The following is a 25,297-nucleotide window of genomic DNA, read 5'->3' on the forward strand; positions in this document are numbered from 1 at the left end:
GAGCCTGGGTGGCTCAGTCAGTAAAACATCTGACTCTTGGTTTCAGCTCAGGTTGTGATCTTGGGGTCATGGGATGGAGCCCGCAGGCTCCAGCACATGACATGTATTATATAAATATTAGTTACTCTTGTTACCAGTTTGATTCAATCTGACATTTCTTGCTTTGGGAAGATAGAGAGTAACTGCTTATCTTTTGGCATCAGTATTTAACTTGAACACTAAATACCTTAGGGAGTTCTATATTCTTCAAAAAATAACCACTGTAACACAATATGGTACTAAAACGGTGAACTTTATTGAGAACTTTCAAGCATTGAAACCTGAGGAAGTATTTTTTAGTTGAGTTTATCAAAATACTTCAGTTTTCCAGCTGGATCTGGAATTATCTGTTAAAAAAACAAATTATTCATTTTTTAAAAATGTTAATTTTTATTAAAGTATAATTGACATACAATATCTTATTAGTTTCAGGTATACATCATAGTGATTTGATATTTTTATACATTATGAAATGACTCCCATAACAGGTCTAGTTCTCATCTGTCATCATACAAAGTTATTACAATATTGACTATATTCCTTACGTCATACTTTTCATCTCTGTAATTAATTGGATAACTGGAAGTTTGTACCTCTTAATCCCCTTCATCTGTTTTGCCCTTTCCCAACCCACCTCCCCTCTGGCAACCACCAGTTTGTTTTTTATATTTAATACTGTTTGGTTTTGTTCATTTGTTTTGTTTTTTAGAGTCCACATATAAGTAAAATCATATAGTATTTGTCCCTGTCTGACTTATTTCACTTAGCATAGTACCCACTAGGACCATCCATGTTGTTGCAAATGGAAAAAGACCATTTTTAAGCCGAGTAGTATTGCATCGGGTATATACACCACATTTTCTTTATCTATTCATCTCTTGATGGACACTTGGGTTGCTTTCATATCTTGGCTATAATAAATAATGCTGCACTGAACATAGGGGTACACATATCTCTTCAAATTGATGTTTGCAAATTATTTATTTTAAAAGCCAAAGTACATTGGTAGTAGTCTGATATCAGTTGCTCATCTCTTGACTAAAGAAGATAAAGATGATTTTTGTGTCCCAAATTATATATAGGAAGACTGGATTTGTCCTACCTACTAATCTCACCTATCCCAAAAGGCAAATTTGTTAATAAATTAACATCTGTATTCAAGCATCCCAAAATTTACTTACAGCTCTTCTCTTGGCCACCAGGCTTTCATGACATCTTCAGGTTTGATCTAATTAAGTTGAACACATTAAGAGAGCGTGGCTACAGATGTTAATGTATTTTTAAAGTTATCTGCTGATGAAATGTTGGTATGCCAAAATAACCTGAGAGGCGGCAGTGTGTTCAAGTGGATTTTTAAATTTTTATTTATTTATTTAAAAATAATTGTCATACAATATTATGTTAGTTTCAGGTATATATGATAGTGATTCAGTATTTATATACATTATAAAATGTCACCACAATAAGTCCAGTCAGCATCTGTCACCATACCAAGTTGTTACAGTATTCTTGACTATTTTCCCTGTGCTGTACTCTTCACCCCCATGACTTAATTCATTTTATAACTGGAAGACTGTACCACTTAAATCCCTTCACATATTTTGTCTATCCCCCTCCCCCCATCAGTTCTCTGTATCTATGACTCCGTTTCCATTTTGTCTTGTTTTTTTAAGGAGATATATATATATGGAATCACATGGTATTTGTCTTTCTCTGACTTCTCTCACTTAGCATGATACCCTCTGGGGCTACCCATGTTGCCGCAGATGGCAAGATTTCACTCTTTCTATGGCTGAGCCCTACTCCACTGTATAAATACTACATCTTCTTTATCCATTAAATGGACTTTTTGGAGGTCCAGAATGCAACCTTTTAATCTCAAACTGCAGAGTAAAAAACTACTCAAATATATGAAGCAGTATGTTCAATAACTATTTAGTGAACGAACAAACATTCTGAAAGAAAAAAAATGCTCCCTCCTTAACAGGATCACAGCCTTAGAACCCTATTATATTTTTTTTGACACTTCCTATATGATTTGACCTCCTATTAACTATATTATGTGATAGTTATAGGTAAAGTACATCTGGCCCTATATATAAAAAGTAACCCACTGTAATCAGTTTACAATAGTTCTATATTCATTTTCTTCAGAATTTTTCATCAGCCTATAATAAATATTACATAATTTTTCAGGTATCACTTCAAGAAGTATTCTGTCTTTGCCAATTTATAATCTCTCTGCATTGAAATTCAATTTTTAAATACTTATGGAATAATATGGCACTGTGTGCCAGCAGTGTGCTGGGCAGTGAGGGGTACGAGGATAACTCCACTCAAGTCCCTGTCTTTGAGACTTGTCCAAGCATGTGGGGAAGATGTGTGTGTACACAAGTTTTTGACGCAATGCACAGGGTGATCATGTATAACGCAGGCTGTGTCTGAATGGAGGCTGAGATGGCATCAAGGAAGGCCTCAGAGTGGAGGTGGCATTTAAGTTAGTCTTGAAAGATGAGTAGAATTTAGGGAAGGGGAAGATAGAATTAGAATATAACCCCGAGAGTAGGGACCTCGGCCTGTGGTACTCACTAATAAGTACCATCTGCCTATCATAATAGTTTGAATAGTTGCCATATAGCAGGTGGTCAAGAAATGTCTGTTGAAGGAAGGCCCATAGAAACAGAGAAGAATTGTGGTTGTCAGGGACTGGGGGTGGGAGAAATGGGGAGATGTCAGTCAAAGGGTACAAGCCTTTAGTTTTAAGACGGGTGAGTTCTGAGGATGTCATGTACAGCATGGTGACTATAGTTAACAATACTGTTTTGGGTACTTGGAATTTGCTTAGAGAGTAGATCTTAAGTGTTCTCCACACACACAAAAGAATGTAACCATATGAGGTGATGGATTTGTTAATCAGATTGTGATCATTTCACAATGTATACATATATCAAATCGTCACATGGTATAGTTTAAATATCTACAATTCTGTTTATCTACTTATACCTCAGTAAAGCTGACAACAAGAAAAGGAATGCCCAAACACAGTATACATATGTGAATGTTTTTGGTGGGAGAATTCATGGTTTTCATCAGATTCTCAAAGGGGTTTGTGGCCCCTCCAAAAATTAGTCAAGTGGATAGTCAACATGTTTTCTGAAATGTAAAACACTCATCCCCTAATACCCTGTGTAGTTAATTTGTACCTCTTGCAAGCTCTTGCTGATCTCTCAATACAAGCATGTGATCGATGGTGAGGTTATTCATCACTCACTGCTGGTTTTGCTACAGCTCCTGCAGAACATGCCCCCTACTTTGAAGACCCATCCAGAAATGCCTTCTAAGGCTTCTCAGGCGATGCCTCTGCAGCTTCTGATTCCTATTTCTATCTGGAAGCCTCAGTCAATAATTGTAAGCTAACCTAATGCCTCATGTATGATTTAAAGTACCTAGTGCTCAAAGTACCTTTAACACCTACCTTCATATTTATCTTGGAGATCCATCAGATATATGTAGAGGTAAATAAATTTGTACTGTAAACTTAACTTTGACCCACAAAGGCAAAGCTGTTTTGCAAACTCGTCAAAAACTGGTTCAAAATCAGTGAAATGTTACTTTACCCAATCCCCAATCTGAGTTAGGTTACAGAGTGACTTTCTACCTCTCATTGTCTATGATTAATGGTACTTTTTGTTGATTTGCTAAAGAAGAAAGTCTTAGGAATCTGTATTTTTCTTTTATCCTAAGATAATGATTTCTTCCTCTGATGCTCTAGTATTTGTCAATTTCCTAACTACAGTTTGTATAGAAGTGTTGATTTTTAGAAGATAAACATGTTATTTAAAAAAGGTTCAAGCGAGTTTCCAAATTGTATTTTGGCCAGAGACTACTTCAGGGATTGCCTATAAATTATACAGCCTCCCTAAATGAAAAGATAAACCTGTTTCAATCTTCCTTCAACTGATAAGGAGAGAATCATTAGCTGCAATGTTAATTAAGCCAGATTTTCTTAAAAGTTTACTATATACAGAAAGGTTTTGCTTGTGACTATTTTCTTGGCCCATAATATAGGAAGAAATGCCATACATGATCCCTAAGACCTTTGACTTTATTCTCTCAGACCTCTACTGTTCCCTTTGGGGTTTTTTTTTTTTTTTTTTTTTGATGGTATATTTCTCTGGATGCTTGGCTTTAAAATTCACAGCATTAAGTCTCATATTCTGCTTTCTCCAGTTTCAGCTACTCTCTCTACGGTCCAAAGAATGCCTGTACTCTTATGATTTCTGTCTAGTAATGTTTGCTTCATTTACAAAAATCAAGATAGTTCTATTACAAAGAAAGATTATTCTAAGGTTGACATTTTAAAAATCAGTTTGACTTACTGTTTCACTACCAGGTTTCCAACCAGCAGGACAGACTGAAATGAACAAAAATGGGCAAAAAGACAGTTTAAGAACAGATTTCAGTTGTCTTCAGCAACTCTTGGTTTTTCTTTTTCCAAAATGAAACTGAAAAGAGCCTATAACAATGAGAACATTTCTAGGCCACCAAACACTTGACTACTGTTCGCCTGCCCGCTTGCACCAAGAATTCCAGTCATGGAGTTTATCAGCAAGCAGCTAATCTATGTCCATTTTTGCCAATTATGTCTAGTTACACTTACAACATAAGAAACCAAGTTGAGTGTTCCCCTAATAAAGTTGGAAGGTTTGGGAATCTGGTGTACTGACAGGTCGGGGCATGGCAAAAACTTCTCTGAATTTACAAAAACTTCCAGTATTAGCTTATCTTCTGTTTTCTGCAGTACTGTGTACTGATGCCACAGTATGCCAAATTACTAGGAAAGTGGCATTTCCCCTTTATTTAGAATGCACCCTTACTCAGGCACTGAGTTACACTTTTGAAAGGAATATATAATGTATGTTCTGTTTTAGCAAAATCTGACCTCTTCCATTTAGCTACTGCAAAAACTTGGAGTAAAAGGATGAACTGATAGATTACCAGTGTGACACCGGACAGCTGTGAGGGAAAAAGCTAAGTCAAATAATGTACACATGCAAATAAACCTGCATCACTAAATATTGCCAGACTGGCATGTTTTAAGTTTACAGAAACATAATTTGAAAAATTACAGTAGCAGAAACTTTTCTCTGTGGACTGTGCAAATAATGAATATTTTTGCATCTTGTTCTGTAAGTAGGATATATTAGTGATATTTTGTTAAAAGCACTTTAAGTAATAATTGGATCTGCTAAGAAGATCAGGTAATAATTTGAAAATAATCAGAGGACTTTGGAACCATCCAAATTACTTTTTGACTAAGAAACCAAATTAATCATGCTATCATCTCTCAAATGAAAAAATCAAAAGGCTAAGATGCTTAAAAGGAAAGGGTACCTTCTCCATGTTTGTCAGTGTACTGGAATGCTTGAACCAAACGCAGTGTCTCATCCACTGATCTACCGACAGGAAGGTCATTCAGAGTAATCTGCCTTAGGACTCCTTTGTCATCAATAATGAAGAGACCCCTGTAAAACACAAGAGTGGTACAGGTGAGGTCATTTCAACTCAATTAAGACAAACATTAGTTAATCTGATCCCTATGCCGTCCACATGGAAGGATGTCCTACACAACCAACAACACACTACCTACCTGCTTGACTGGTGTACACACACACACACATACACATGCGCGTGCGCACAAATACACCCCTGTCCCCATACCCAAGCTTACCTGCTGTATAATTTGGGATTATCACTGTCAAATGGTAGCTTTAAAAAATTTGTTTTTTTCTATGCAATGTACTCTTGTACTTCCATTTAAATCTTCACGAGTACTAGGTTTGGGATTTTACTGCACTGTTAATGAAATGATGCATCTACACAGCAAAGTCTTCCTCTGGGTGAAAGAGTGATCCATCTTTCTTATCACTGACTGTTTAGAACACCTTTGTATTTCCTTTTTCAGAGGTGGAAAAGACAAAGTCCCAATACAAGCAAAGTTACCTTTCCCTCTAAATCTGTGTATGTGATTCACTTTTTTGGCCTAGGGAATAACGGAGTAGTTTCACCTAAAAGACCTGCTGTTGAGATGGAGTGGCATTGCAAGAGTTAAAGCAGACCAGAGAAAAACAAAAATCTCTAAAGGACTTTACTGTCTTTATTTCAGTCAATATGGATTTCAACCCAATATTTGGTTTAGAAAAAGATCTCAGGTACTAGGGCTAATTGCTTGCATACAAGTATTATAAATAATAATGAAATTTATTTTTGATAGAAATACATGGAATTACTTATCTATTACATGAAATTTTGTTTTATAATCATATTAAACATTACTAAAATGTTCCTGCTTATCTTACTATATATATATATATATGTTTTAAAGATTTTATTTATTTATTTTCACAGAGAGAGAGACACAGTGAGAGAGGGAACACAAGCAGAGGGAGTGGGAGAGGGAGAAGCAGGCTCTCCGCTGAGCAGGGAGCCCGACTTCGATCCCAGAACCCTGCGATCATGACCTGAGCCGAAGGCAGACGCTTGATGACTGAGCCACCCAGGTGCCCCGCAATATATATTTTTAATGAGCACCATGATGTCTGAACCAACTACAGCTCACTCCCCTTTGACTAGGTCAACTTGGCTAAACTCGGGTAAAACTTTTAATTATTATTCATATGGGTGTTCTTTTATGTAGCTACTTTTACAGTAGAAAACGGTTGTCATTGGTGATGAAGTTTGTTCTGGAGTGAGTCTAATGTGAAATTTTGAACTTACTTTTTGGTAACATACATCATACCAACACACAGCACACAAAAACAAATATGCCTTGGGTGCCTGGGTGGCTCAGTCGGGTAAGCAGGTAACTCTTGATTTCAGCTCAGGTCATGATCTTGGGGTTACCTGGTTAATGTTCAAATAATTCCAAACTTTAAAATAGCTTAATAGCTTCAGTCTTTATAGTGGCATATTTACTTTTTGGGAATTAACTTAGTCATAAACTCTATGAAAGGAGAAAACATTAAAGACTCGGCAAGTACAAAAAAAGAAACTATTGGTAGTGACACATGATACAATATGAATGAACCTTGAAAACATATGCTAAGTGAAAGAGGCTCGTCATAAAAAAAGTATATATTGTAGGATTCCATTTACATGAAATGTCCACAATAGGCAACCAGAGAGACATAAAGTAGGTAAGTGGTTGTCCAGGGCCAGGGGAGGGGGATTGGGGGAAAGGGAGAGTAACTGCTAATGGGTATGGGGTTTCTTTTTAGAGTAATGAAAATGTTCTAAAATTGATTGTGGTGATGGTTGCACAATTCTCTGGCTATACTAGAAACCACTGAGTTGTATGCTTTAAATGGGTGAGTTGTATGTGAATTATATCTCAATAAAGCTGTTATTAAAAAACATAGGATTATAAAATACTGGCACCTTCACATAAAACATTTTAAAAAAACTACTAGCACAGTAAAGCAAATTGACAATATAATTATAATAAAATTACAACTCTTTTAAGCTAAAGTTGTCCTTTTACCAAAGACTTCTAGTGGCACTTCCTTAATTTGTCCCACTCCCTAAGGCACAAGTTTGCTAAATACTAGGATACTTGCATTTGGAAAAACCATTACTGGAGTCATTTTAGAAAAGAGGAGAAAGAAATAGGCAAGGAGTCTGGGTACCTGGGTTCAAGTGTGGGCTCTATCATTAACTGATTATATAACTTTGGCTAAATTCATGGAATTCTATGAATCTGTTTATCTGTAAAATGACAGGGTTGGTCAAAGACCTCCAAATAATCTTCAAGCTTTAACAGACTATGATACTCACATAATTTAAGTAGGGCACTTACCAATTATTTTAAACAGTATCTACAACATTTTTGCAAATAGAGCAAATAAATCTTCTTGATCAAACCTTGTATCTTCTAACTCCATTTCAGGGATGATTACAAATATATTTGGATCTGTCATAATATAAAACCACTGAAAGGTACCTAAGGGTATGGCCTGAGTCCTCCAGATATACGCCATAGTCCTTTGAGATTTGATGGGTCAGATCTGAAAGAAGTGGAATCCTTATTGGCCCGAGTCCTCCTTGTCTGCGAGGGGTATTAATCCTATAACACACAAAACATTTACCACTCAGAGCGAAGTAAATGTATTCAAACAGCACTGTTTGTCTCCATCACACACATATGAATGAACACACAACACACACATTCTCTCTCTAAAAACAGGCTAATACACACTCTATTTTTTGCCTTTACGCCAGACCTAATATATTCATTTCCTTTAAACAATAAATATGGAGATACGTATCACATTTTTAAAGTATTGACATACTGTATTTTACCAATCTCTATTGCTAGACATTTAAACTATTTCCATTTTTCTTTTGCTTTTATCAACACTGCTGGAAACATCTATGTATTCTCAACTTTGCACATTTATTTGATTAATTCCTAGAAGAGGAATTGATGGATCAAAGGATATGCACTGTCATAACCATAACCTTAGAATTGTGATCACAAGACAAAGCCTTGAGAGACAGAATACAACTGGATATTTTAATATTCTGAGACAAAGGAATGCAAAGTCCATTTGAAGCAGGGAAGGAAGTTAATTATAATCTCAGACACATCAGTCTTCAGATACAAGCATTCTTTTACTTGAAACCAGGGAATGTCAGTGTCCCAGTGGGAGGGGACTGACAGAGCAGCTAGCAAACAGGGAAATACTGCTCCAGATGTCTGCAGCCCCAGTTCTGACATCCAAGTAGAAATCTCTGGTTGATATGAAACCTATCCAGCTCAGAATGCATCCCCCTCAGATTCCTTGAGAAGCCAATCCCAAATTATTTGGGAGGATATAACTTTTTCCTTAGTGGATTTATGTTGTAATCCTACAAAGATTTAGAATTACTATAGAAGTGACGACGCAAATTAAACCCATTGTTTTCACTTTGTGATTCCAATTTAAAATGTATAATGTGAAATTTTATTGTTTATAAATATAGTAAAGAAACATTTTTTAAAGAACTTAAGGCGTGCCATATTTGTCTATTAGATTTGCAAGAATTACTTAAGTTCTTGGAAGTTTTATCTGAAAATTGAGACACTTAAAGGAAATCAAATAAATATATAACTGCATTTAAAAATACTTGAAAGAATTAATTACTTAAGAGAATATAAATTAAATTGTAGCTCTTCACCAGTTAAAATTTTAAAATTTTAGTTGTATATATATGTCTCTATATAATTGTAAATGGATAAAAAGTTGTTTTGAATTTACTTTAATGAAATGAATATTAACTTCTAAAACTAAGATAATTGTGAACCATCTTTATTGTACATAAAATCTTGCACACAGAATTGTGGACATGAAAAATTTACATCAACACACACATTTCAGATTCTGAAACATACTGCCTAACTGCTCTCCAGAAATGCTCAACCAACTGTATGTATGAGAGGACCATTTCTTCACACCTTTGTCATCACTGGATGAAATTTTTCAATATTTGAAATCTTAGCCAATCAGACAGGGGAAAAAATGGCATCTCTTGTCATTTTAATTTGCAGTTCTTGGCAATTAATCAGGTGAAACATCTTTTCACATTTAATGAGTTAAAAAAACATTTAAAAATTAAGAAAATCAATGCTTCTTGAAAAATAATTACAAAAGCTATTTTGAGTTTGACTTAATACTAGACAACTATGTAACAGAGAAATGGAATTTTAAAGAATTTTTTCCCTCCAGATTAAGGCTACCCAATTTATCATAATAAAAGAATCATACAACTCAGTGGTGTTTACTATGGATATTATGGTGTTTACTATGGATATTATGTCTTTTGCACTGAGCTTTTTTCCCCAATTTGGAAATGTCCTACAAAATCCTTAAGCATTTTTACCATAACTTCATTGAACTGGTAGCTCTCAAATATATCTATTCCCAAACTGTTTGATAACTATATTCCAGGGTGCTGGGCTGGCTCAGTTGGTAGAGCGTGTAAGTCTTAATCTCAGGGTCATGAGTTCAAGCCCCACATTGGGTGTGAAGCATAATTAAAATAAAATTAAAAAAAAACCCCCTATATTCCTATCACAATGAGAGTTGTCTACCTATAACTGAAAAGTAAATTCATTTTTTTTTCCCTACAAAACTAAGTGTAAGATACTGACCAGGCCAAGTGGGTAAACTGTGAATCGACAGAGCATGCTACCACTTCAGTGTTTATGGATCTAAATTCTTCAATCCTATCACCAAAGGCGATGATTTCAGTTGGACACACGAAAGTGCTGAAAGTTAAAAAAAATTTCAGTATTCTCAAAATATGCATACACTTTAAGTTTCAAATGACTTAGTTTTTACAAACACCTTTAATATATAAAAATGCATATTAAGAACAATTTTATATATGAACATTGTCACAATGCAGGTGTCTAGAAGATTATTTGATCAAATATCATTTAATTAAAAAATATATATTACAGAGTTCCCAGTTACATCTCAATAAATGTTATTTTTATAACTTAATGGATCCGTGGTCAACCAATGTTCCCTTCTCCATTACGGCAGCACCTCGTCCTATTTCATTAGCTTTTATTTGACAATGCTTTATATTTATATAGTGCTTTACAGCTTTCAAAGGATCTATACAAATTTTCCATCGTTCCACTTCTATGAGCTAGATGCACTGATCTTTATTTCAGAGATGAGAAAATGCTCTTCCATCCCCCTCCCTTTTTTTTTTTAAAGATTTTATTTATTTATTTGACATAGTGAGAGAGAGCACAAGCAGGAAGAGCAGCAGAGGGTGAAGCAGGCTCCCCGCTGAGCAAGGAGCCCGATGCGGGACTCGATGCCAGGACTCCGGGATCATGACCCGAGCCTAAGGCAGACGCCCAACCGACTGAGCCACCCAGGCGTCCCCCCTCCCTTTCTTGAAAGGTTCTCTTCTACCTTGTCTCCCAGTCCTGTCAGAAAGGCACGTTTAGAGATTACCTTAGGGTAGTATTTTCTGAACCATGGTAGGGACTCCTTAAGCCAGTTTATGGAGTTCTAACTAACATTTTAAACAAGTGGAATAGAAAATATGAGAATACTTTATATACAGGAAGGGTAAGTCATGAAACATATATGTACATACACATACATATCTGTGTGTGTGTGTGTGTGTTCAGGATTGATACTAAAAATACTGAACAACCTTAACTCAAAGTTGGCTTTAGCTCTGGAGGTTTCTGAAAGGGACCAGATGGGAGGGGCAACTTGGGGAGGAGGTTGGGAAAGTGGCTATTTACCATTTGGTATGGAAGTGTTTCAGGATTTTAATGAGCACGGCTGTACTGGTGCTTATAGACTGAATGTTACCCTGTATGTATATGTAAATGTATTGGGTGGCAATGAAAAATGGATTTTGTACTGTGTTCAGGTCATGGTCAAGAAAGTCAGAAGAACACAGACTGAGGGGACAAATTCCTACTGAAGCCCAATACAGGCTTTTCAGAGATTTCGGTTGTTCAAATGTAGGACTGCCGCATGCAGGCAGACAGTTCTAATCTAGATTATATCCCTGGAAACCTGGGCTATGATATGTATTTTTAATACTTTCCCAAAGGTAGGAATGGTCAGCCCCTGCCTGCCTTCCTATTATTCCAACAAATGCTACCTAGAGATACATTTATTCAACTTCTTAGTGAAGACAGAGAAAAAGTTCTGGCAAAAAACTAAAGGGTTATGTTTTTGACTTTCACACTTGCAGACCGTGACAAATGTCTCAGAATTCTTCCTTTCTAACCAGGCCTAATCTGGCATCACATGGAAACAGAAAGAAGCGATCTTAGCTTCTTGCCCTAGGAGGCCACTGGTGACATCATGCTTTAGATATGTCTTATTCATTACGGAGTTTTAAGTAACACTGGAAGAAACAGGATATTTGTCTGCTATATTAGACTAATTTCAAAACTCATGTTTAGCGTCCTATTTACTTGACAGATGTGTTAACTTTTTGGTTTTGTAACAACATGAATTTAGAAGGCCTATCATTTTTATATATTAAAATTTGTACTTCTGGGGGCACCTGGGTGGCTCAGTCGTTAAGTGTCTGCCTTTGGCTCAGGTCATGATCCCAGGGTCCTGGGTTCGAACCCTGCTTTGGGCTCTCTGCTCGGCGGGAAGCCTGCTTCTCCCTCTCCCGCTCCCCCTGCTTGTGTTCCCTCTCTCGCTGTCTCTCTCTGTGTCAAATAAATAAATAAAATCTTTTAAAAAAACTGGACTTCTAGTTTCTATTAGAAAATAAGTTATATCATACATTTTAGCTAGTCAGGCCACAGTACAAGTTGATTAGAAAGAAGGAAGTTCATACTAATTTAAAAGATTATGTATTATCCACATTTATGACTTGGTTTAGTCTCAGTGAACTAATTTTTCTGAGAATTTTTCCTATTTAGATTAGAGTAGGGGTCAGCAAACTTCAGTCCACAGGTCAAACCCAGCCTACCTTATTTTTTGTAAATAAACTTTCAATAGAAAACAGTATTCATTCGTGTATAGTCTATGGCTGTTTCTATGCTACGATGGCAAAGTTGAGTAGTTGCAATAGAGATTTCAAGGCAAAAAATATTTACTATGTGGCCCTGTACAGAAAAATTTGCTGACCTCTGGCCTAGAGACAATCTATAGAGATGAGCTTAAGTATATTCTCCCTGCAAGTTTAAGGTTTTATTTACACAGTTCTAGGTTAGTCCTAATGGAAAAAAGACCTTAATATACAGTGGCAAAATAGAAGTTCTCTTTTTTATAACCAAAAAACATATTCAAATAGAAAAAAGATAAAAGTCAGGATAAGTCTCCTTTTCACTTTTGTGGAATTTGAAAAACACTCCAGATAAAACTATATCCTTGATAAGAATGAAGCTGCAAAAGTATTTATTTGAGTCAACTTTTTATCTAAAGTGCTTACCATCAGAGTTAAAGAGAAAATTCCCCCAATAACCATAATTTATATTAATAGGCATTATTTCTTAAGCATATGCAGTATTTTCAGGAAAATGTTCAAACCACAGGAAAGCAAGAGATGCAGCAAAGAATAAAAATGATAAAACCATAGTTAAGTGGCATCATCATTGTAGAGGGTTAATTTTCTAGTTAAAAGAGATACATTAAACAGATTTGTGGCATAAGTCTTGCTATTAAATGCTTTCTAAAATATCCATTTTCTTGCCTTAGTAGGTATAGCTTACTATAATTGTAGCTTTCCTTTCTTTGATGATTATATTATAACATAATCATGTAGATTTAAGGATAAAAAAAACCAATGGGTTTTGGTTCTGAAATACATGGTAGATGTTACCTTCTTGAAAAAATTCATCTCAGCTTGCCTTTTAAGAACCAAGAGCTAAATAAAATAATTTGTACTTGATGTTCTTGAATAATGATTGATAATGACTGACATTTTAGGACCTGTACATGTATTACTTACAAATCAAGTGGGTAGAAGAAAAAAACCAGGTATTTCCCACGATAATCAGTCAACTTGAGCTCCTTGAATTCTCCATCTATCACAGCTGTTCCTTCCCAATAAGGTGCTGGCTTGGAAACTAAGAAAGAGAAATACATGATGCTTTACAACACTGAGAAAATTGGTGGGATGACAGAAAGACATCTTTAGGAAATCACTGAAAATTAAGGATTCTAAACCTTTGGATCTCTTTAGCAGTCTGGTGAAGCTTATGGACTTTTTCTATGGATAGTGTTATTGAATGCATAAAACAAAATATATGGATTTACAAAGGAAGCTGAGTATATTGAAATGTAATTATCAAAATAATAGAAAACAAACTGGTGATATAGTAATACATATACCCTTTTATTAACACTTTAAGACTGCAAGATCTATGGGGCGCCTGGGTTGCTGAGTTGAGCAGCCGATTGTTGACTATTGATTTCGGCTCAGGTCATGATCTCTGCCCCCCCCCCCCCCCCCACTCCACTCATGCTGCGCCCTCAGCGCAGAGTCGGCTTGTCCCTCTCGCTCTGACCCTCCCTTGGCTCTCTGGGCAAGCACGTGAGAGCGTGCGATTCCCCCCTCTCCCGCTTAAATAAATAAATAAATAAAATCTTTAAACTGCAAGATCTAGAAGTGGTCTAATAACTGTCCAAGACAGTGATGAGTGTAAATTTTGTTGCAGGATACCTGCAATTATGGGGCATAAAAATATTTGTGATTCTCTTGGCAACAGGTACAAGCAAGTACTGCTGAAGCTAGTGCGATTTGTTGCTGATGTTCATAAAGGAAATTCTAAATTTCAGTTGTAGGTTAGTGAAAATACTTTGTTTTTCTATGCATGCTCACAGACCCCCTACATTCCATCCCTGCACTAAATCCTACTGGATACTTCATTATAGCCCCTCCAAGTTAATCAACTTCCTACAGTTCAAATAATTAGATTTTCCTTCTTTAATGGCAGTCTTCTAGATGTATTCATTTTTTAAATGTTTGTCCAGTTTCTCACATTCACACAGAAGACCTGCTGCCACACTCAAGGAGTAGGAAATCTGCAAATGTCAGGTGAGAAGTTTAAAATCCCAGACCATGGGATTATTTTCCCAGAGGGCTCTGAACAGGTTTCAAGTGACTGATGGAAATTGAATAGTTCATGCTGCTCTCCTGTAAGGGCATGCTGTAATTCTAGCCAACACACTTTCATAATAATGTACCTTGATCTTCTGTTAACACGTTCACATGGCACTTAAACTTTCAGAATCATTACATACATTGAAGTCAATACTTGATTCCAAGTTTGACTAAGGTTCCTAGAAAGTGAGGCTTACAATAGCTAGCATTTTTGATCACTCTGAAAATGAAGACAAACTTAAGATGAATTTCTCTGTGAAGCTAATATATAACACATGATTATTTATCTTGAGCCAGCAGGCTACCTCATATAAATATCCTCATCTAGTTAGGTAAAGGCTATGAGGGAGAATTGGACAGAAGGGAACTTAACTGTATATGCTTTATATACATTACTGAAAATGCTACTCAAGTGTGAGGTTATAATTGTAATGATCTGTTAAAATGACACTCCTTAATGATTTTAGCATACAGGGAAAACCAAATCCGAAAAATAATTTTTTTTCTGAAAATTGTGATTTTGGAAATTTGGGGTTTTTGACTTAAGAACTGCAGTGTTCTAATAGTTTTTTTAATGGAGTCTTTAGGGTTTTCTATATATGGTATCATGTCATCTGCAAATACTGTAAGTGTTGTTCAAAGAAAAAAACTCATCAATTTTTAAGGCAGACTGCAATTACTTTATTAAGATCTATAAATGGAATTCCCAAAGCAACCCCCTGCATCTGTTACAAAATAACAACTGTCCCAAATATAAATAGCAGAGTTAACAGAGATTCTGGCAAATGCAGAGCAGTAAAGAAGAATGTTTAAATACCTTCTTCCCATATCTGCCCCCCCATCAATTTAACTACTGTTAACATTTTGATGTCTTTCCTTCCATTCTTTTTTAAACACATAAATTTGGATCATGTTGCACCCATTTTTAAAAAGGGAACAGTAATGAGAACTGAGTAATATATGGAACTGTCAAATGACTGTATTGTACACCTGAAACTAATATAACACTATATGTTAACTACACTGGAATTAAAATTGAAAAAGGGGGGGAAAGTAAATCATTAACAGTTTTTCATGTTACTAAAATTTAAAATTTAATGGTTCTAGAATATTCCATTTTATGAATAAAAGTCCTCCTATCTTTAATTCTAGATAAGCCTACATATGACACAGAAATGTAGCAGGTATCTAAACTCTGAAAAGGTTTACTGGTAAAGGGAAATCTATTATTACCATTTTTTTGCTTCCATGAGCAGACTTGGATGGGATTCGTTTCTTATGGGAAATTTATGTGATGCCAGTAAATACTTAACAGGCTGCCATATTTCAAAATAACTCCCCAAGCCAAGTAAAAGCAAAAGGACTTGGAAATACTATGATTTTAAAAGTGCAAGACTGGCTCTTTAAAAACAAAAATCTAAAAGTAACTTTCAGTTAACTTTCAGTAGGAAAGAACTGCAAATGTGTAAGGAGGCAAAACAGTTTTTCTCATTTATGGCTCCCACTCCATCCTAAGTTATAACAACATCCCATTTAAGACTGAGGATTCATAATTGTGAAGCATTACTTTTGTTACTGAATACAGGCAGGGAACATGCTATAACTGAACCAAATATGTATCCACAGAATGCCAAATAATCACAGGAAAAGCTGATTACTTAAAAGCAAGCAAGAGATAATCTTTATCCTTTAGCCCCTGGCCACTTCTTTTTGGCCAATCTTAACATCCAGATGCAGTAGGCCACAAGTTTCTCAGTATCTAGTCTGACGTGTCCTTCCTGAAAGTGGCCATTAGCTGTGTACACTGGACAGAAATGCAAATAACAGAAAGCCAAATTGGCAGGACACAAATTTGCCACAAGGTTTATCATCAACCCAAATGCATTACTTCCAACCATTTTCCCCCCCATTTTCTTACAAGGAGCCTCCCAAGTACAGCCTGTAACAAATTCTTCATTTTTTGAGAAACACAAAGAATACCCACTAACTATACAGGTTTTGGGGAAGGTGGCTTTTAATAGTCTTTATAAGATGCAATAAAAAAAATAAAGAAAGAAAGGAAAACGAAAGGTTTGCCTTCCTGAGCATTTTGGTTAGCCACTTTTCTGTTTAATTCAACTTTCTGTGAACCATTATTCAACTTTTCAATGTATTCTTCCCTGAAATAGTACTTGAAAACAGACGCGATGTGCTGCTGGTACTTTTTTAATGTTTGAGGAAGTGCTTCAGTTTGCACAACATCCTGATGCCTACAAACTCTGGGCCAGGGCCACCCTCTTTCCCTCATCTGCGGCTTTGGGGTAACCACTACTTTTTCCAAAATCTGATTCGTGGAACCCATCCCTTCACAGCTGGAACCCCTCTCCACCCCCCTACCCCGCCCCCCAGGCAGGCCCGCCCAGGGACCTAAGGCCGCCCAGAGGGTGCCGCCCAAGCCAGGCTCCCAGGTACTACCAGGGTGCACGTGTCTCCGGCCCTCTCCACCTCCCGCCTCCCTCTGCTACCCCCCACCCTCCCTCTTGGCGGGGCACCACCTACTCTTGGCTTTGCTGAGGTGCAGGGAGTGGTCGGCGACCGAAACCCGGGACGCCTCCCCTGGGTACACCTGTCCACCCGCGTAGAAGTGGCACTCCTCTTCGCGGGTTCGGGGCCTCTCTTCTGCCTCCCAGCCTCGCAGAGCTCCGGCTGGCAGCAAGAAGAACAGCAGCGACAGCAGCAGCAGCAGCCTTCGGCTCCGGCCACAGGCCGGAGTCGTCGCGGCTGGCTGCTGCAGCGACGCCTCCATGACCACGCGAGCGCAAACACACGTCCCTTGGCGCGAGCGCGACTTCTCCCGCCGTCAGGGAGCTACAACCGCGCGCCCGGAGTCCGCGTGAGCCGGGGCGCGGCCTCGCGAGACTTGCTCCGCCCCCACCCCGCCCCGGCCCCCCCTTATTCCCTGCTCCACCCACTCCCCCTCCCCCCGCCACGTGGACTCCAGCCCCGCCTGCGCGCCCCCAGCCGGAGTTTGCGCCTGCGCCCTGGGCGGGCCAGGGCCGGGGAGTTTAGCCGAACTCTGCGAACGGAAGCCGCCCAGTGGCGTCGCGCGAGTGGGTCGAAGCGCGCCAACCCTCTGTACAGATTTAGATATCCTTCCACGCCTATCTCTTCGACAAAGCCTCACCACCGCACACCAACCCCAAAGTGAAACTAACCTATCTGCCTTTGAATGGCTTAAATTTTGTACTTCTCACAGTTACTCGGTTTTTCCTTGAAGCGATGTTTGTGAAAAGTGCCAGGACTACTTGCTCAAGCTGCAGCCCTTTTAAGTCCCTGGAAAACTTGGAGAAGAAAGGTCTAACCATTTACTCTTCTCAAGCAGGCAAGAGCAAACAGACAGTTTGGTGACTTAAGCCTGTCTCAAAGTTTTTTTTTTTTAACTTAAAACTTGATAAGTTACCAGAAAACCAGACTTTCTCCCAACACAGCGTTGTTCCATCTTCTGATAATTACCCCATCACATTACAGGAGTCTTAGGCAGCCCTTAAGCTCCCCAGGATCCCTTCTAGCTTCCTGTGGGCTCTTGTCTTCTTTCTGAATCCCGCAAAAGTCATCCTGTTTCCTCCATTAGACTGTCAGCTCCCTGGGGTTGAAATCGTTGCGTAATTCATCTTTGTTTCCCAAGGCACCTGGCACTCTGTGAGCATTTGCTATCATAAGAACTTGATTTTCTAAATGACACCTAATGTTCCCAACAGCCTGTCTTAGCTTCCAGTTGCTTTCACATATTATGTCCTTGCTCCTTGTGACAACCCTTTGAAGCAGATAGGAAACCTGATTTTTTCCAGCCTCAACCCTTACCCCAGTCCAGCCCATTGTATACCTTGGAACACTTTGATGGGAAGAGGGCTGAAGGTCCCTGGCTCCCTACCCCCTCTTTTGCTCCCTCAGGCCCTCACCTCCTCCCTCACCCCGCGGGTATTTGCGCCTGCGCTCTGGGGCCAGACCCCAGCGGCCAGGTGGTTCCTAACCTCCGGAAGACCAATTTGTGGCACCGTGTCCCGTCCGCCCTCAGCATTGTTTTAGACGCTGCTCATCCTTGCAGGCCCATCTCTTCTACAAAGCTTAGCTGGAGATGGCCTCCGGCCCTTGCTGGTGATTGGTCTTCTGCACTCAGCACTGTTTTAGATCCTCTCACCCTTCGGTGCCCACCTCTTGCCGGAAGCCTCGCTTCCGCAAGCCAGTCTTCCTACCCACCGAAAGCTGAAACAAACCATTCTGCCTTAGAAAGGATTGCATTTTATACCTTTAACATTTACTCTCCTTTTCCTTGCAGTGAGCGGGTCAACAGCGATGACTCCCCCTCCCGTTGGATCCCTTTTACGTCCGGGAAAACTTGAAGAAAGGTCTAACCTGAAAAGCATTATCTGGAGACCATTTATTCTCATCCAGTGAGAAAGGACTCTTCCAGCCGTAAAGTCAGTTTGATGACTTAAGACTGTCTAAAGGTATGTATAATTTTTAAAAAATTAAGACTTGATAAGTTCCCGGAGAATCCTTTCTCCCAGCAGTTAACCCCCTCACTCACCCATTTGTTAGGATGGCAGGTGAGAATTGGGGGGAGAGGTACAACACACACCAGAAGGACAGCGGCCACTGACAGCCCTTATGCCCCGCCCCCATCCTTTCTATCTTCCCCTGAGCTCTTGTCATTTTTCTGAATTCTGCAGAAGCCGTCCTAACAGTTTGTCTTTCTTCTACTAGACAGCTCCCTGGGGTTGAAATCGATGTGTAATTCATCTTTGTTTCCCAAGGCACCTGGCACTCTGTGAGCATTTGCTATGGTAAGCACTTGATTTTCTATATGACACCTAATGTTCCCAACAGCCTGTCTTAGCTTCCAGTTGCTTTCACAAATTACATCCTTGGTCCTTGTGACAGCCCTTTGAGGCAATAGGAAATCTGCCCTTTCAGACTCATCTCTCACCCCAGTTCTGCCCATTTTATGCTCTGATTTTTGTTTCCTGACACCTCTTTCTTGTGGGCAGAGAAGGAAAATATGAAGCTACCTCTCTTTTCTGAGGCGGGGAGGGGGGGAGAAGCTTGTTCTTACCCATAACATTGTCTGACAATTCTTCACTTTCCGGGGGGCCGTAGACAGGTGTCCTCTGACGAGGTTGCTCTCGTTGTTCCCATTCTTCTCCTTCCCTGGCCTCCTGTTCCACGTGGAAGGGGAACGGGATCCGAGAGGTTCGGGACTGAGCCCCAGGGATTCGGCTCAGGCCTATGCCCCGAGGTCGGCTTCGGTGATCCATGCTGACCGCTGGACAGCCACCAAGCCTCAGTGAATTCTAGGCCCTAGGCTGGGTCTCTACGTTTGAGAACTGGGAGAGGAAGCTTGAGGAGAGTGTTATTTCCTGACACCTCCGTTCTAGGCTGAGCTGAGGTGCCCCAGTTGGCAGCAGGGGCTGCCCACCAAGTGGGCCCAGCAACCTTCCTGCCTGCTGGTGAGAGTGGCCAGGGTGACCAGCTCTCAGGCACAAACTGTGCTCCCCTTACCTCCCTGTGAACTCCTTGGCAGCGGACATTCTAGGTGGCAGTTGCTCTGAATCCTTCTGTCCAATGAAAGCTCCTGAGCTCCTGCCTCGTGTAGGCAGACATTGTGCTGTCACAGTGGCAGTCACGAGGGAGCTGGAGGTGGGGGCCCTGCCCCCAGGGCACTGACTGTCCAGCTGGAGTCAGCTGCCCATAATAATAATACAAAATTATCAGGCACGGAGGGGGTGGTTCTATATATAGGATGCGTCTCAGAAACATCTGGGGAGCTTAAAAACATTCAAGTGTACCGACCAAGCCCTACAAATGATTATTTAAGAGGTCCTTTGGAGGGGGGTCCCAGGCAGCTATGGCTTCACAACTTAGGACTCACTTCTGATGCATATGTCAGGAGAAATGCTTTGTGACTTGGGAAGCTCGGTCATAAAAAGGATAGTTTCTGTCTTGCACTTAGATTACTCATTCTGGGGGAAGACTTTCTGTTCAAACTTTTTTTGAAGGAAAATTCATAAAACATGTAATTTAAAATTTTAAAATGTATAATTCAGTGGTTTTAGCATAGTCATCATGTTGTGCTTTGTGCTCACCACTATTTAATTCCAGAACATTTCCATCACCCCCAAAAGAAACTTTATGCTTTTAGTAGTTAATTCCTCCTTTCTCTCTAGCCCCTGGCAATGACTAATCTGCTTCCTCTTTCTATAGATTAGCCTATTCTGGACATCTCATATTCATATAAGTGGAATCTTACAATGTGTGTCCCTTTGTGTCTGGTTTCTCTCACTTAAGTATAACGCTTTCAAGGCTCATCTGTGTTGTAGCATGTACTGGTACTTCATTCCTTTTTTTCTTTTTGTGGTAAAATATACATACTGTAATACCATTTTAACCATTAAGAGAATAGTTCAGTGACATTAAGTTTGTTCACATTGTTATGTACTCATCACCACAGTTTTTAGTATGCTTCAGATTTTTTCATCTTCCCAAATTGAAGCTATACCCGTTAAACAGTAACTCTCCATTCTCTCCTCCCCTTAGCCCCTGGAAACCACCATTCTACTTTTCATCTCATAATTTCACTACTGCTGGTACCTCATGAAGTAGAATCACATATTTATCTTTTTGTGTGTGGCTTCTTTCATTTGAGCTCAATGGTTTCCATGTTGTAGCATGTATTGATACTTCATTCCTTTTTATAGCTGAATAATATTCCATTGTATGGATGTACTAATTTTGTTTACCCACTCATAAATTGATGGGTTTTTAGGTTTTTTGTCCTTTTATTTATTTATTCATTCATTAATTCCTTTATGTATTTTAATCTCCATACCCAGCGTGGGGCATGAACCCATGACCCCAAGATCAAGAGTTGCGTGCTCTACCGACTGAGCCAGCCAGGTGCCCTGGTTGTTTATACTTTTAGACTGCTATGAAATAATGGTGCTATGAATATTCTTGTGCAAGGTTTTTTTTAATAAGATTTTATTTATTTATTTAGAGAGTGTGAGTTGCGGGGAGAGACATAGGGAGAGGGAGAGAGAGAATCTCAAGCACACTCTGTGCTGAGTGTGGAGCCCGACTCAGGGCTCGATCCCACAACCCTGAGATCACGACTTGAGCCAAAATCAGGAGTCAGGTGCTCAACCAACTGAACTGCCCAGGTGCCCCTCGTGCAAGTTTTTATGTGAACATATGTTTTCAGTGCTCTTGGGTGTATATCTAAGACTGTAATTGCTGGACTACATGGTAACTGTATGTTGAACTTTCTAAAATACTGTCAAAGTGTTTTCCAAAGCAGCTGTACGATTTTACAGTCATACCAGCAATGTGTGATGGGTCTGGTTTCTCTACATCCTATTCAACAGCTGGTAGTTTACATTGTTTGGGTTATAGTCATCCTAGTGGATATGAGCAATTTCTCATAGTGGTTTTGATTGGCATTTACCAAATGACTAATGATGTTGAGCAACTTTTCTTGAGTTTATTGGTGATTTGTGTATTGTCTTTGGAGAAATGTCTATGAAAATCTCTTACTTAGTTTTTTAAAAGATTATTTGTGAGAATGAGCAAGAGAGAGAGAGTGCATGAGTAGGGGGAGGGGTAAAGGGAGGGGGAGAAGCAGACTGCCCGCTGAGCAGGGAGCCTGATGTGGGACTCCATCCCAGGACCCTGGGATCATGACCTGAGCTGAAGGCAGACACTTAATCAACTGAGCCACCCAGGTGCTCCTACTTTTCCTTTTATAACAATCAGGCCACTGTCTTTTGTGGGGTCCACATTTGTTCTCTAGAAACATAATTTTTTTCTGCATTTTCTGGCAGTTCAGTTTGCATCTAAGGCTGTCATTTTATTGTCCCATCTGGTAAGGACAGTTCCAGCCACAGCCTCTAGACTTTACTTGTGTTGAGTTAGACACTAGTTCCTGTGATCTTCAACCTGCAGGAGACACCAGCTTTCTGAAACCTTTTGTCATTTGCTTGGTAGCAACATTTGTCCCTCTCTCATTCTAGAAGTCATCTATCAAGTCATGAGGACACTCAAGTAGCTTGTGGAGAAACCCATATGGGAAGAAACTGAGGCTTCCCATGAACTACCAGCACCACCTTGCAACCCTTGTGACTGCACCTCCTTGGAACCAAATCTTGCAGCTCCAACAGATTCTGATGACTGCAGCCCCAGGGACCTCTGACTGTAGCCTCATGCTATGCCCTGGACCAGAAGCACCCAGCTCAGCAGTTCCTGAATATTGTGACCCACACAAACAGTGAGTTTGATAAATATTCATTACTGTTTAATTTTGCAATTTTTGAAATACAATTCACATACATACAGTGATTTTTAGTATATTCATTGTTGTACAACTCTTTCTACTATCTTATTCCAGAACATTTCTATTACCTCAGAATGATACTCCATACCTTTTAGCTATCACTCTTAGTTCCCTCTACTTTGTGTCACCTGACAACCACAAATCTATCTGACTGTAAGGATTTGCCTATTGTGGGCATTTGCTATAAATGGGATCATACAATATTTAGTCTTTTGGGAATGACTTCTTACATATATATATCGTAATGTGTTCAAGGTTCCTCCATGTTGCAGCATGAGTCAATCATTCATTTCTCTTTTTAAAAGGTTTTGTTTTTAGAGCAGTTCTAGGTTTATAACAAAATTGAGGGGAAGGTACAAAGATTGCCCATATACCCCCCACTCCCACACATGTATAAGCATCCCCATTATCAAAATGGCTCACCAGAATGGTACATTTGTACTGAGTATGAACCTACACTGACACATCGTAATCACCCTAAGTCCCTAATTCACCTTAGGGTTCATGCTTGGTGTAGTACATTCTGTGGGTTTGGACAGATGAATAATGACATATATCCATCATTATAATATCATACAGAGTATTTTTCTGCTGTAAAAATCCTCTGTGCTCTGCCTTCACTCTTTTTATGGGTGAGTAATGATCATTATCAAGCTCATTTTTTTATCTGTTCTTCAGCTGATGGACGTTTGGGTTGTTTCTACTTTTGGCTATCATGAATAATGTTGCCATGAACATATGAATATAAGTTTTTGTGTGAACATATTTTTCAGTTGTCTTGGGTATATCTATACTGGAATTGCTGGACCGTATGGTAACTCCATTGAACTTTTTAAGGCCCCTTTCAAGTGTTTTCTACAGCAACGACACCATCACATGCTAGTAATGTTCAAGCATTCTGATTTCTCCAAATGGTTGCAAACACTTGTTATTGTCCATGTGTTTGATGATAGCTATCCTACTGTGTGTGAAGTAGTATCTCGTTGTGGTTTTGATTTGCATTTGCCTAATGACTAATGAGGTCAAGCATCTTTTCATGTGCATTTTGGCCATTTGTATATTGTCTTTGGAGAAATGTCCATTCATATGTTGGCCCATTGTTTAACTGGGTTGTCTTTTGTTTATAGAGTTTTAAGAGTTGTTTGTTTGTTCTGGGTACTACAACCTTATCAGATATAATTTGCAAATATATTTTCTCACTTTGTGGATCATCTTCGCTTTTTGATACTGTTCTTTGACACAAAATTTCAAAAATTTTCATAATTTCCTGTTTAATTACTTTTACTTTGGTTGCTAGGGCTATCAGCATCATACTAAAGAAACTGATGTGTTTTAACACCAGTTTGAAATATGGCAGAAAAGGAGAAAAAAGTGGGGGCCTAGAAGGGTCCTGGGAAGTCACACTGGGGTAAAGTGAGGGAAGGCTGTCTCCCTTTATCTCATCCTTGTAGGAGTTTTCAGGGTGCATGGAGATCCCTCACATATGTGACTGCCTTCATCTATCTCTGGACCAGAATTCTCCTGATTGTTCTCAGAGAAAATTTCCATATGGGAACATCCCCATTGTGATGTTGTCTATGCACTTTCAAGCCTCAGTGTTTAGCCTTTTGGGTTCTCTCAGGGAACCTGTTTTGTAAATTTAAAGGCCCCCTAAAAAGTCTCAGTATTTGTTGGTTGTTGAAATCACTGCAGCTTAATGGGTCTAGTCAGTCTGGCTGGCCAGTGTAGGTAGGGCTTTGTTTCAGTGAACACCAGTTCCTCGCCCTTATGTTCCTTCTGCAATTTGTGTAGCACTGTATCAGTCCTCCAGGCTCTATGGGCTCCTTACCAGGCCAGAAAGCCTGAGCCCAAGTTTGGGCACATGGCAGTGAATGTTCCTTGAAGTGACCTGTCTTCATGTGGGTCTCTGGCCCAAGCTCTTGAGCTTTCAGAAGCTTTTGACAGATTGATCCCACAGGATTTTTAACTCCTTCCTCTTGGAGGCTAAGGCCACAATATTCTTTTGGAAAAATATAGGTGATGCTCTGTAGGCTGAAATGGCATGCTCTCATTTGAGCATCATAGCTGTGAAATGGGACCTCATCATTTCCTCTTTCAGAGTTGAGGTGACCTTTTCTAGAGTTATCTATACACATTTGCACAGCCCTTTCCAAGAATGTTTCTTTTTGGAGATACTTTTTTGATATTGCTGTCCTACAGTTGTTGGAGGGAAAACAGAAGCTTTTCCAAAAAATGGGTTTTTCCTCT

At 39.2% G+C, this 25,297-nt stretch overlaps 1 protein-coding gene across 4 annotated transcripts; it reads right to left on the bottom strand.

Annotated features, from left to right (window-relative positions):
- Window positions 1-270: 270 nt before the first annotated feature.
- PRDX4 (peroxiredoxin 4) lies at window positions 271-20,249 on the bottom strand. Of its 4 annotated transcripts, XM_027609500.1 has the most exons (8): window positions 17,224-17,566; window positions 13,531-13,648; window positions 10,229-10,345; window positions 8,039-8,161; window positions 5,434-5,564; window positions 4,419-4,453; window positions 1,221-1,267; window positions 271-386 (listed from the first exon to the last, which is right to left on the bottom strand). In XM_027609500.1, exons 1-8 carry the CDS (start codon window positions 17,468-17,470, stop codon window positions 383-385), a joined length of 822 nt encoding a protein of 273 aa, XP_027465301.1. In that variant the 5' UTR covers window positions 17,471-17,566; the 3' UTR covers window positions 271-382. The 4 variants fall into 4 exon arrangements, with proteins under 4 accessions (XP_027465301.1, XP_027465304.1, XP_027465300.1 ...); XM_027609503.1 differs by lacking the exons at window positions 1,221-1,267; window positions 17,224-17,566 and adding an exon at window positions 19,778-20,249 and having other exon boundaries at window positions 274-386; XM_027609499.1 differs by lacking the exon at window positions 1,221-1,267 and having other exon boundaries at window positions 274-386; window positions 17,224-17,565.
- Window positions 20,250-25,297: the final 5,048 nt, after the last annotated feature.

The sequence above is a fragment of the Zalophus californianus genome, chromosome X, assembly GCF_009762305.2.
Source record: "Zalophus californianus isolate mZalCal1 chromosome X, mZalCal1.pri.v2, whole genome shotgun sequence".
Lineage (NCBI taxonomy): Eukaryota > Metazoa > Chordata > Mammalia > Carnivora > Otariidae > Zalophus > Zalophus californianus.